Raw genomic sequence first — 11,245 nt, 5'->3', positions numbered from 1 at the left:
GTTAATTTGCAATATCCTGGTATGGATTGATGCTAAACGTTGTTGGCAGATAAAGTGAAATGGAGTTTTGGCTTAATTGTTCTTGTCTGATCTAGAGGCGGAAAGTTCAAACACATCCACACTGCTCCTTCCCCTCTGTTCCTTCCCTCTATTCCTCTATCCCTCTATCCCCCTCTATTCCTCTATCTCTCTACCCCATCTATTCCTCTATCCCCCTCTATTCCTCTCCTCTATTCCTCTATCTCTCTACCCCATCTATTCCCCTCTCCCCCTCTATTCCTCTATCCCTCTATCCCCCTCTATTCCTCTATCTCTCTACCCCATCTATTCCTCTATCCCCCTCTATTCCTCTCCTCTATTCCTCTATCTCTCTACCCCATCTGTTCCTCTATCCCTCTATTCCTCTATCTCTCTACCCCATCTATTCCTCTATCCCCCTCTATTCCTCTCCTCTATTCCTCTATCTCTCTACCCCATCTATTCCCCTCTCCCCCTCTATTCCTCTATCCCTCTATCCCCCTCTATTCCTCTATCTCTCTACCCCATCTATTCCTCTATCCCCCTCTATTCCTCTCCTCTATTCCTCTATCTCTCTACCCCATCTGTTCCTCTATCCCTCTATTCCTCTATCTCTCTACCCCATCTATTCCTCTATCCCCCTCTATTCCTCTCCTCTATTCCTCTATCTCTCTACACCATCTGTTCCTCTATCCCTCTATTCCTCTATCTCTCTACCCCATCTGTCCCTCTATTCCCCTATCCCCCTCCATCCCTCTATTCCTCTATCCCCCTCTATTCCTCTATCCCCCTCTATTCCTCTATCCCCCTCTATCCCCCTCTACCCCATCTGTCCCTCTATTCCTCTATCCCCCTCTATTCCTCTATCCTCCTCTGTCCCATGTGTTTGATTTAACAGTGGGAGTATTGCATGATGGGTAAAGATATGTTTGTCTTCCTCAGTGTCACTTACGCAGCCAAGTACCCCACAAACCCACACCTCCTCCATAGCCAATTACCCTTTAACCCAAATACCCCCCCCCCCCAAATAAAAATACCCCTCAACCACAACTAACCCGCAACCAATTACCTCTCAACCAAAATAACCCTAACAGCTGATGGGGAGGGGGTGGTTGTGAATGAGTGGCGTTTGGCTGTGTGTGTGTTGAGGGGCGACCAGCGTGGCCCCTGCATCTGGCCTCAAGGGTCGTGATGGCAAACCTGGAACGCCGGCGCCAACACGTGTGCTACCAGAGAGAACAAACGCGCCGTTCTAGCGTGATTATAATTTAAGTGACTTGAAGCACGAACAAGTGCCTTGAAATGAAAACCTCCCTGCTCCCTTCTGAAGGAGCTGCACAATTCCTGCCACTGTTTCTAGGGACATTTATGTAATTTAAACCCTATTAGCCGCAGTCTGTTTTCTCTCATGATTTCTCTTTAAGCTGCAGCACTTTGCTGAAGGCAGCCATTTTAGTGTGTGTTGAGTTTCTTTTCCATTTCGGTTCCAAGTGTCCTTTGCCCAGTGCGAGTTTGAATATGTTTGTGACATGCTGTTCCTCCCACTGTTCATTAATACCCAATGTGTTCACCAAATACAGGTGTGTATATAGTTTTGGGGCATTTTTTGCAGTTCGTCAATCCACAGGCACATTGAAAGTTCATAGAAAGTGTACAACCCCTCACTACAGGGTGATTCACTACTCTCACTACAGGGTGATTCACTACTCTCACTACAGGGTGATTTACTACTCTCACTACAGGGTCATTCACTACTCTCACTACAGGGTCATTCACTACTCTCACTACAGGGTGGTTCACTACTCTCACTACAGGGTGGTTCACTAATCTTCACTACTCTCACTACAGGGTGGTTCACTACTCTCATTACAGGGTGGTTCACTACTCTCATTACAGGGTGGTTCACTTCTCTCATTACAGGGTGGTTCACTAATCTTCACTACTCTCACTACAGGGTGGTTCACTACTCTCATTACAGGGTGGTTCACTACTCTCATTACAGGGTGGTTCACTTCTCTCATTACAGGGTGGTTCACTACTTTCACTTCAGGGTGGTTCACTACTCTCATTACAGGGTGGTTCACTAATCTTCACTACTCTCACTACAGTGTGGTTCACTACTCTCATTACAGGGTGGTTCACTACTCTCATTACATGGTGGTTCACTACTCTCACTACAGGGTGGTGCACAACTCTCACTATAGGGTGGGTCACTACTCTCACTACAGGGTGGTTCACTAACCTTCACTACTCTCACTACAGGGTGGTTCACTACTCTCACTACAGGGTGGTTCACTACAGGGTGGTTCACTACTCTCACTACAGGGTGGTTCACTACTCTTAGGGTGTCCTTCACTCTGGATGCTTCTTTATCACTGGCCATAACTATTTATTACTGCAGATCTGGACAACACTATTCTGCTAGCTGTCAAAAAGGGGAGGGATGGGTATCTGCGCTCTGTCTGACGGGAGGGACGGGTATCTGCGCTCTGTCTGACCCGACCGGCTCTGTCCTGCAGGGATTGGTGGGAACCTGGTGGCCATCCAGTCCAGTCGCATCTCCACCCACCTGCATTTCCACAGCACCCCCGGAGAGGTCCCGGACGAGGCCAAAGGCATCTACTGCCCCTGCCGCACCTTCTGTGGCTCAGGTGACCCCACACAGACCAGCACCTCCTCACCAATCACCCGTCTGGACAGCTCGACATACAACATATGCAGCTATTAGGGGGGTGTGTGTGAATGTGTGTGTGTAAGCTCTAGAGAGTGAAAGACAGGGGGCAGGATTGTATTTCCTCCACATCCACGCAGAATGTCTTTCGTGGAAGCCTGCTTACTGTTGTTCTCATTTAATCCACCTGAATGGTGACCAACGAGGACGCATGTGCTTCAGCGGGGCCGTCTGCAGGTCCCCTCCGTCCTGGATGCCTTCAGCTGTAAATACCATGATGAGTCATTCAGGCTCCAGTGAGGATAAAGCCCAGTGCAGACTCAGTAAGGCTGACCCCCACTCGCCTGTCCTTAAGGCACAGCTGACAGTGAAGGACTACAAGCTGTTGGGTAAGGGGGAGGGAGGGAGGGAGGGAGGGAGGGAGGGAGGGAGGGAGAGGCAGAAAAAGCACAGGGCTTTCAGCTGTATGATTAAGTGTGCGCGGGCTTTAATGGAGTGCGTATTTAACAGAGCGCAGGCTGTATTGTGCTGAGAAAGGTGTACAGCTCCCTAAACAATAGAGGCTCAGCGTGGGCGCAGGAACGCAGCACTGGCAGCTTTGACGCTTTTAGTGCTCCGTGCCCTCCTGAGTGCCGGGGCAGGAGATCCAGACAGCTGGGTCAGGCCGTCTAGCCCTCCACTGGTCCGCCGTGCCATCTGGAGACGGCGCTCCTGAGTAGCTCCGCCCTGAATCCCAGTGTCGAGTCTCCAGAAGGCAGGGCCAGCGAGATCATGTGAAGGGAAATAAACCCGACTCTGTGTGTGTGGCTGAGAAGGTGTGATGGTTCTAGTGTTCTGTTTGTTTCTCTCTCGCTTAATCAGGAGCCAATCACAGGTCAGCGCAGGTATTGATCCTGTTGGTGGTCCCGGGTCACATGATCTTCCTGTACACCATTCACCTGATGAAGAGCGGTCACACCACACTGACGACCATCTTCATGGCCGTGTACCTGGCGGCTGCACTGCTCCAGGTGAGAAGGGCTTCACACCCTCCCGCTCTCTGGGGAGCGTGCTGCTCCAACAGGCCCTGTGGCTACACCACACGGCCCCTAAATATACTCCTGTTTAACATGGACGCAATAGTGCAGGCACTCTGTCTTCTCTAAGCCCAGTTAGACCCCATGGTCTGATTTAATTCAAAGGGTTTTGCTGGCACACGTTTGTTCAGGCAAACGGACAACTGTGCAGATGATGGCATTCCAAGTTCTGCAGTAAAAAAAACAAAAAAAAACTGAAACGCTTTAAACTTGTTTAAATGCTGAAACTGTTCCTGAATTCAGTGTGTGTGTGTGTGTGTGTGTGTGTGTGTGTGTGTGTGCGTGCACACGCATGCATGCGTGTGTGCGCTTGTGTGTGTGTGTGTGTGTGGTTATTTTAAGCTATTTTGATCATAATTACAATCAATTAGGCATGCCTGTGGCCACACGGATGAGTGAGGGCATTCATGGAGAGGCATGAATGGATGGTATTTTCTGAGTGCGTGTGTGTGTGCGCGTGTGTGTTTGTGCGCGTGTGTGTGTGTGCGCGTGTGTGTGTGTGTGCGTGTTCGCGCGCGTGTGTGTGCTCGTGTGTGTGCTCGTGTGTGTGCATGTGTGTGTGCGCTCGCATGTGTATGTACGCAGGCTTGTGTATGTGTGTGCGTGTGTGTGCACATATCTGCACACTCCTTCTATTCTAGTTAAAATGCATCTGGTCACATAAAGCAGTTGCACAATAGAGTGGAGCCATCCAATTAACTACTACAGTGGAGCCATCCAATTAACTACTACAGTGGTGTTATTCCAATTAACTACTTCAGTGGAGCCATCCAATTAACTACTACAGTGGAGCCATCCAATTATCTACTACAGTGGAGCCAGCCAATTAACTACTACAGTGGAGCCAGCCAATTAACTACTACAGTGGAGCCAGCCAATTAACTACTACAGTGGAGCCAGCCAATTAACTACTACAGTGGAGTCAGCCAATTAACTACTACAGTGGAGTCAGCCAATTAACTACTACAGTGGAGTCAGCCAATTAACTACTACAGTGGAGCCAGCCAATTAACTACTACAGTGGAGTCAGCCAATTAACTACTACAGTGGAGTCAGCCAATTAACTACTACAGTGGAGCCAGCCAATTAACTACTACAGTGGAGCCAGCCAATTAACTACTACAGTGGAGCCAGCCAATTAACTAATACAGTGGAGCCAGCCAATTAACTACTACAGTGGAGCCAGCCAATTAACATGTCTGTTGCATTATCTTGCCCAGGAAACCTGGAAAGACTTATGAACTGAACTGAGTTGTGAATACTAACCAAAGCAATATTTTAAATGAGCTGGATGACAATGAGGGTCTTTTTCCAAAACAAGGCCTTAGTATCACTGATTCAGAGTTAACAGCAATAAATGATTTCAAACGTGAGTTATTCACCCAGTCACTTACCCAAACCAGGTCTGTGCTGTGGAATCAGGAGTGCATGACCAGAGTAGGAACATAGCATACCCCAACACCCCCCCTCCCCCCCCCCACACACACACACACACACACACACACACACACACACACACACACACACACACACACACACACACACACACACACACACACACACACACTCTCACCCTCTGGGATTTCCTCTTAAATTACTTCCATCCTGCAGCTGGACATGTGTCACCATCACTGTCACTATACAGCTAAAGGAACAAGGCCTGCATGAGAGAGAGAGAGTGAGAGAGAGAGAGTGTGTGTGTGTGTGAGATTCTTTGGAGCAGAGCATGCACGCACACATACACATACACACACACATATATATATATATATATATATATATATATATATATATATATATATATATATATATATATATATATATATATATATATATATATATATATTACACTATGTAGACTACAGTCTCTTCTGACTGCCCTTCCTGTCCTCTTGAGGTACAGGAACTGTGTGTGTGTGTGTGTGTGTGTGTGTGTGTGTGTGTGTGTGTGTGTGTGTGTGTGTGTGTGTGTGTGTGTTTACAGAAGGTGGGAGCTGCAGCCTTAATCCTGTCAGTTCTCAAACATTTGCGTATATTACCACACCGTCTTTCTTTAATGGACCCCAGGAATCTTGTTTTCTCCTGGATTTCATCTTGCTGTAGTAACATCACATATTACTGCTGTCAACAGGAAACATTTCATCAAAAGTGTTTTCGGATATTTTCCTTATTATGGCAAAAATCAATTTTTAGAGGGTATTTTTAAAGTTTCATTTTATTTTAGAAAACAAAAATGAGCAGATCAGCACTTGTTCCTCTGTTAATAGAGGACAGGACTGCAGAGAGACAGGACTGCAGAGAGACAGGACTGCAGAGAGACATGTCCAGGACACGCTTATCTCGTTTGGGCCAGGGCCTAGTTTGCTAAACCCAGATGAGTAATCACTGATTAAAACCATTTATCTCATAATATTCATGATTAATAATAGACATGATTAATTGCCCATCAGCAATCTCCTTTTTGGGTCCTCTAACCGAACAGACTTGGACAGGTCCAAATAAGTTTGCCCTCTCCTCAGCTGGGCTGACCTTAGCGTCCAGCCCGTGAGAGTGACGTCTCCGCTGAGCTCTGGCGGTGTCTGCCTGCAGAGGCGTCCCACGCTGGCCTGTCACGCTGATTCATGCACTGCCTTCCTCTCATTTCCGCCTTCACGCGAGAAAAGCCACAAGGGACGCGCCCATACCAAGGAGAGCTAAGTGACTGCAGCAGTTGTGTAGACGTGATGGCAAAAGTTCTGTTGCCTGTTCTAAATTTAGCGAAAATCAGGAATATATTTGTTATTCGAATGCATTATTTATTGATGCCGTATCTGACTTGAAAGTTAGCGGTGGGATTTTTGTGATGGCTCCTGTTCAGTTATCCGGATTAGATCAAACGCCTTTTACTGCTGTGCTGTGAAATGGATATCGGAAGAGATTTGGCCCATTATCCTATTCATCTTGCATACAAATACCAAGCTTCAAAACTTGGAGGATCAGTTTCTTTCATTTCAGAGCTGTGCTTTGGGATTACACACACTCCTTCCTCTCTGCATGCTTCACAGACACAGACACACACACACACAAATCTCTACTGTTAAGAAAATACTTAATTAGTGGGAGAGAATGAGCGCTTCTAGAAGTTTACACAAAAAAAGGCACCAACCCAAACTCTGCTGATGTTAACTGTGTGTCTCCATCTGTGCTCACTCCTTCACACGGAGCAGCTCCCCGGACTCACGTGTACGAGAAGCAGATGAGAGAAAGGAGAGCCAAATCACTGCCTGACCACTGGCTGCTGTCTCCAGCACGCGCAAATTTCACACCAGTGCCACTTTTGAAGCACCCATACCCAGGGAAGTGTTGGTGCAATAGATTGTAAATTACACAGTAATAACTGTGTGTGTGTGTGTGTGTGTGTGTGTGTGTGTGTGTGTTTCTCAGGTGTTCCTGCTGCTGTGTATAGCTGACTGGATGGTGCACTCTATGTGGAAAAGTGGTAAAGACCCGGACAGCTTCTCCATCCCGTACCTGACGGCGCTGGGCGACCTGCTCGGCACCGCACTCTTGGCTCTCAGCTTCCGCTTCCTCTGGGTGATTGGGGATCAGGACAGTGACGTGGGCGATTAGATCTAGTTGCTTTCACCTGAAGGTGGAGCTGTCGCATTTTGACCCAAAGTTGGCCTGTGTTGCTGTGGGATACCATCCAACCTCAATTGGTGGGATGTTCTTTTGCCTCTTCTGATTGGCTGGTTTTTTTTGTGACGGACCAATGAGATTCAGCAGGGCAAATCTGAGAGTCAACAACTGTTAATGTCCGTATTAGCCGCCATACTGATTTAATATTCTGCTCCTTGAGATTGGGAGCCTTCTTGGATGCAGTTGTTTAATTCTGCTCTGAGATGTCAGGAGGGTCTGTACTCAACTCTGGTTGGTTTTTAAACTCAGAGAATCACTGCTGCTCTTCAGACAGCCATCGACTTGCTTCACTTCTGTTGCTTCTTTCATTGGCTCTCAGCATTGTTCTTGCACCCCCTGGGCCGCTTTATACCCCAGATGCTTTGTTAAGAGAACATGGACAAATACATGCAGGACTTTTATTTTGTCTTGGGAGGGCTGTCCGTGTTGCATTGTGCTTTGGACTGTTAGGTCAGTCTAAAGCAATCTGGCCATTGTTTACGCAATTTATGTATGCTGTTTACATGTATACGGCTGTTAACGACATGGGACATATGTGCCTGAGAGCAGGGTACGTGGGTGATGGGTCAGTATTTATCTTTAATGTAAGCAGCGCTTCAATTTTGCTTTCTACAAAGCTCTTCTGAGGTGCCATTATGAGGGAGATTCACAAGCCCCTTCTAGCTTCATGGGAGACCAACTCAGTTTATCTGTTTGTGTGTCTGGATATTTTTATACTCACAATAAATGTCTATGGTTTGTTTATGGTCCATCTCTGACGGACACTGCCTGCTTTTTTATACTCCGTAACAAGATACTTTACAAAATGAAATAATGTCTTCTCCCAAATATAATTTTACTGGTCTATTTTACAATATGCTTGCAATACTATCCTCACCTCTGTGCCACAAGATATCTAACAAGGTACTTATAATGTAATTTATCTTGTACCTGCCTTACAATGATCTCGGGGTGTTTGTTTTCATTTCATACTCATTAGTTCATAGTTACATTAAACTTAGCGTATGTCTTTACCACAGCTCATTAACTTATTACATAGTGCTAACAGATTGGAACAGGTACGTCATGGATTGTATTTACAGTGTATTTATAGCAGCAATTGTTACAAATTATTGTTAAAAATAAAAACACATTAACCTGTTGCAGTTTATAGATTCCACAGTTAAAGCCCCCGGGAGCCGAAACCTGTCGTCTTTCTCATTTGTTTCAGCTGGCTTTTTTTTATTATACCCACAGTGTACGTGCACAAAGTCCTAAGTAGTGTCCATGAAGTTATGAAGGTATTTCTCCAGAATTTCTCCTCCCCTCTGGTAGCAAAGCTGATTCCCCCTCATGGACGCTGTGTTTCCCAGTTTCTCACTCTCTTCTAGTTAGCCATAGTCGGCTGTACAGTATATTTTGTGGTTTTGGGGGCCATTCCTTTAAAAACGTAAAGCTCCTCGTAGGCGTGCTATCAAAAAGGAATGTCAATTGGAACCTTTGTACACGTGGATCAACGTGTGGCTTTGTTTAAAGTCTAGGTTTGGCTTTTGACACTTGTGTAGTGTACATTTTTTAATGTTTAATCGTGTTCCTTGGGTTCTTTAAAGGGCCCCTATCACGGAAATAAAGAATTTTTATTCATCACTTTGCTGAAATAAAGAATTTTAAAGCAACATGTAAATATTGTTAGTAATAAAACACACCACTCATTCCCTTAGTCCACACACAGAATTCAAGCAGCAAGAAAGGCCTGTTTTGAAATCACCGCTCCTCTGATGTCACGGGAACAAACTCATTTTCCGCCTGTTCAGCCGACAGCAGTTTGGCTCTGCCCACTCACAGTGCATCCTCAGGTGTGGAGTACATAGACCTTACCCTGAGGCTTGTTTAAGGCCTGAGTGCTTTTTTAAATGAAGCACGGTGCAGGGTAACCAATCAGAACAGAGCTCATTTATCTTATAGCCTCTTAGAGCTGCAGTAACTGAATACGCCTATTTAATTCTAAGACATAAAGAAGTTGGAAAATGGCCGTGTAAAATGAATTACGACTGTTTTTTGGAACATAAAACTACACAAACGTTGTAAGTGGACATGCACAATATAAAATAGAAAAAAATGTGATATGCAGGCTTTAAAATCCTTCTGCAGTACCACACTATAATGGTTTCTGTTCAAATACTCTATCTGTTCGTGAGTGCAAGCGCACAATAATGTCTTTCAGCGATTAATTTTATTCTGTTTTACTTTGCGGCTACGACTGGCACGTACACCATGTAGATGCTTGAAGGGATCACTTTGTGCCTGTGTCTAGACGGTCCTCATTAACGAGAGCTTCTGCAAAACTCAGAAGGCCTGTATAAATGTGCAGTCGACGTGCCTTGGGAACCATGAAATCAGAACATGACCCCACGAACCCGCCCTTAAACTGACCCATAGTCCGTTAGCGCCTCATTAAAGATGACCCAGACGGCACTCACCGGACTGAAAGTGCCAACATAACAGAATCTGATTCAAGCATAATTTGATCCAGAGGCAGGCAGGTAATATCAGTACGGCTAACTTATCAGGCCTGGGAATGTTGAGTTCCTTTTCAACAGTGGGAATTACTTGTACACCTGTGGTTTCCATCATGCCAGATTAATCAGTTTTTAATATGTTTTCTTGGTTTGCCTGCGATTACTTCCAATTAATTTTTAGTTATCTTGGTCAGTCTCTAGTCTGGTATGTAGATGTCTCCGGTGCCTGTGAAAATGGTTCTCTACAATTAACCTCATTGCTGCATATTGCTAGATATTAAAACATTCATTTAAAGTTGTGTGGCAAACTTCCCAGGCGATGTGCTCCAGGCTGAGATTATAATCGTTAGGCTGTGCTATAATTCTAGAGTTTGTCCCATAACGCCACTTTAATCTGTTTTGAGGACCAGATCTGAGAAGTCCACTGCATGGACTCACACCACCGCAGCTTCGGCCTTGATTAAGGGGAGAATGGAGTCTTTTCGTCCTGCGTGAGGCACATGCTGTAGCAATGTAGGACCGTATCGGGAGGTCGTACAAACTGAAAAGTTTCTAATACTTGTCTCGGAGATTCTTTTCTCGCTGAAGCCGAAACAAGCAGATTAAGAGGGTTTGTCGCTCACGTACCTAGTGGTGCTTTTCAGCACCATTCCCAGAGCTCCCTGGGCTGGTGCCCGATGTAATTGCATTTTTGTTCCAACCTGTGAAAGACAACTTTACTGCTGCAGGTCAAGTACATGAGCATGAATATAGTTTCATCACTGTCTTACTGTATCTCCACAGAACTGTACCTCCCTACACACATCACAGTAACTGTGCTCCACCTCTCCGGTACAACACCTCCCTCTTCTACAGGCTGAAAAATACAGAACTGCTCTCAACAGGCTTGTGGGCTGGAAAACCACCCTCAAAACCCCCCCCAATTAGCCAACCCCTGCTGTTGGAGAACGGAGGTGGATGGGGGGGGGGGGGGGGCAGAGCTGGACACTTGGATCTTCACAGATCAACTCAGGAACATGCATGATCCTGCATGATCCTGCATCGAAGCTGTGGCTTCCAATGATGCACCACGATCCCCCTTGCAGGTGTCCTGCAGACACACACAGGGCGGACTGGCTGTCTGTGCAAACCAGACGAGCTTGTGGGTGGGGGGGGGTGAGCCATTTTCCAAAGTGGTGTGTGACCATCATCTTTTCCAAACACCAGACATGAAGAGGCTCATGCCGACAGCACTGCAATCTCCTCATCGCGGAGTGACTCCGTCACACGGGAGGAAGGAGCGGCTTTTTAGGGGGTTTTTGCTG

General features: G+C 46.2%; 1 protein-coding gene across 1 annotated transcript in view; it reads left to right on the top strand.

Moving 5' to 3' along the window:
• Window positions 1-8,584, top strand: part of slc41a2b (solute carrier family 41 member 2b) — a 20,675-nt gene extending 12,091 nt beyond the window's left edge. The window contains exons 9-11 of the mRNA XM_077005257.1: window positions 2,538-2,669; window positions 3,551-3,699; window positions 7,189-8,584. Coding sequence (XP_076861372.1) covers window positions 2,538-2,669; window positions 3,551-3,699; window positions 7,189-7,374 — 467 coding nt within the window. The 3' untranslated portion in view covers window positions 7,375-8,584. The remainder of the gene's footprint in view (window positions 1-2,537; window positions 2,670-3,550; window positions 3,700-7,188) is intronic.
• Window positions 8,585-11,245: the final 2,661 nt, after the last annotated feature.

This window comes from Brachyhypopomus gauderio, chromosome 5 (assembly GCF_052324685.1).
Source record: "Brachyhypopomus gauderio isolate BG-103 chromosome 5, BGAUD_0.2, whole genome shotgun sequence".
Lineage (NCBI taxonomy): Eukaryota > Metazoa > Chordata > Actinopteri > Gymnotiformes > Hypopomidae > Brachyhypopomus > Brachyhypopomus gauderio.
This window is presented reverse-complemented; position numbering and strand designations above follow the sequence as displayed.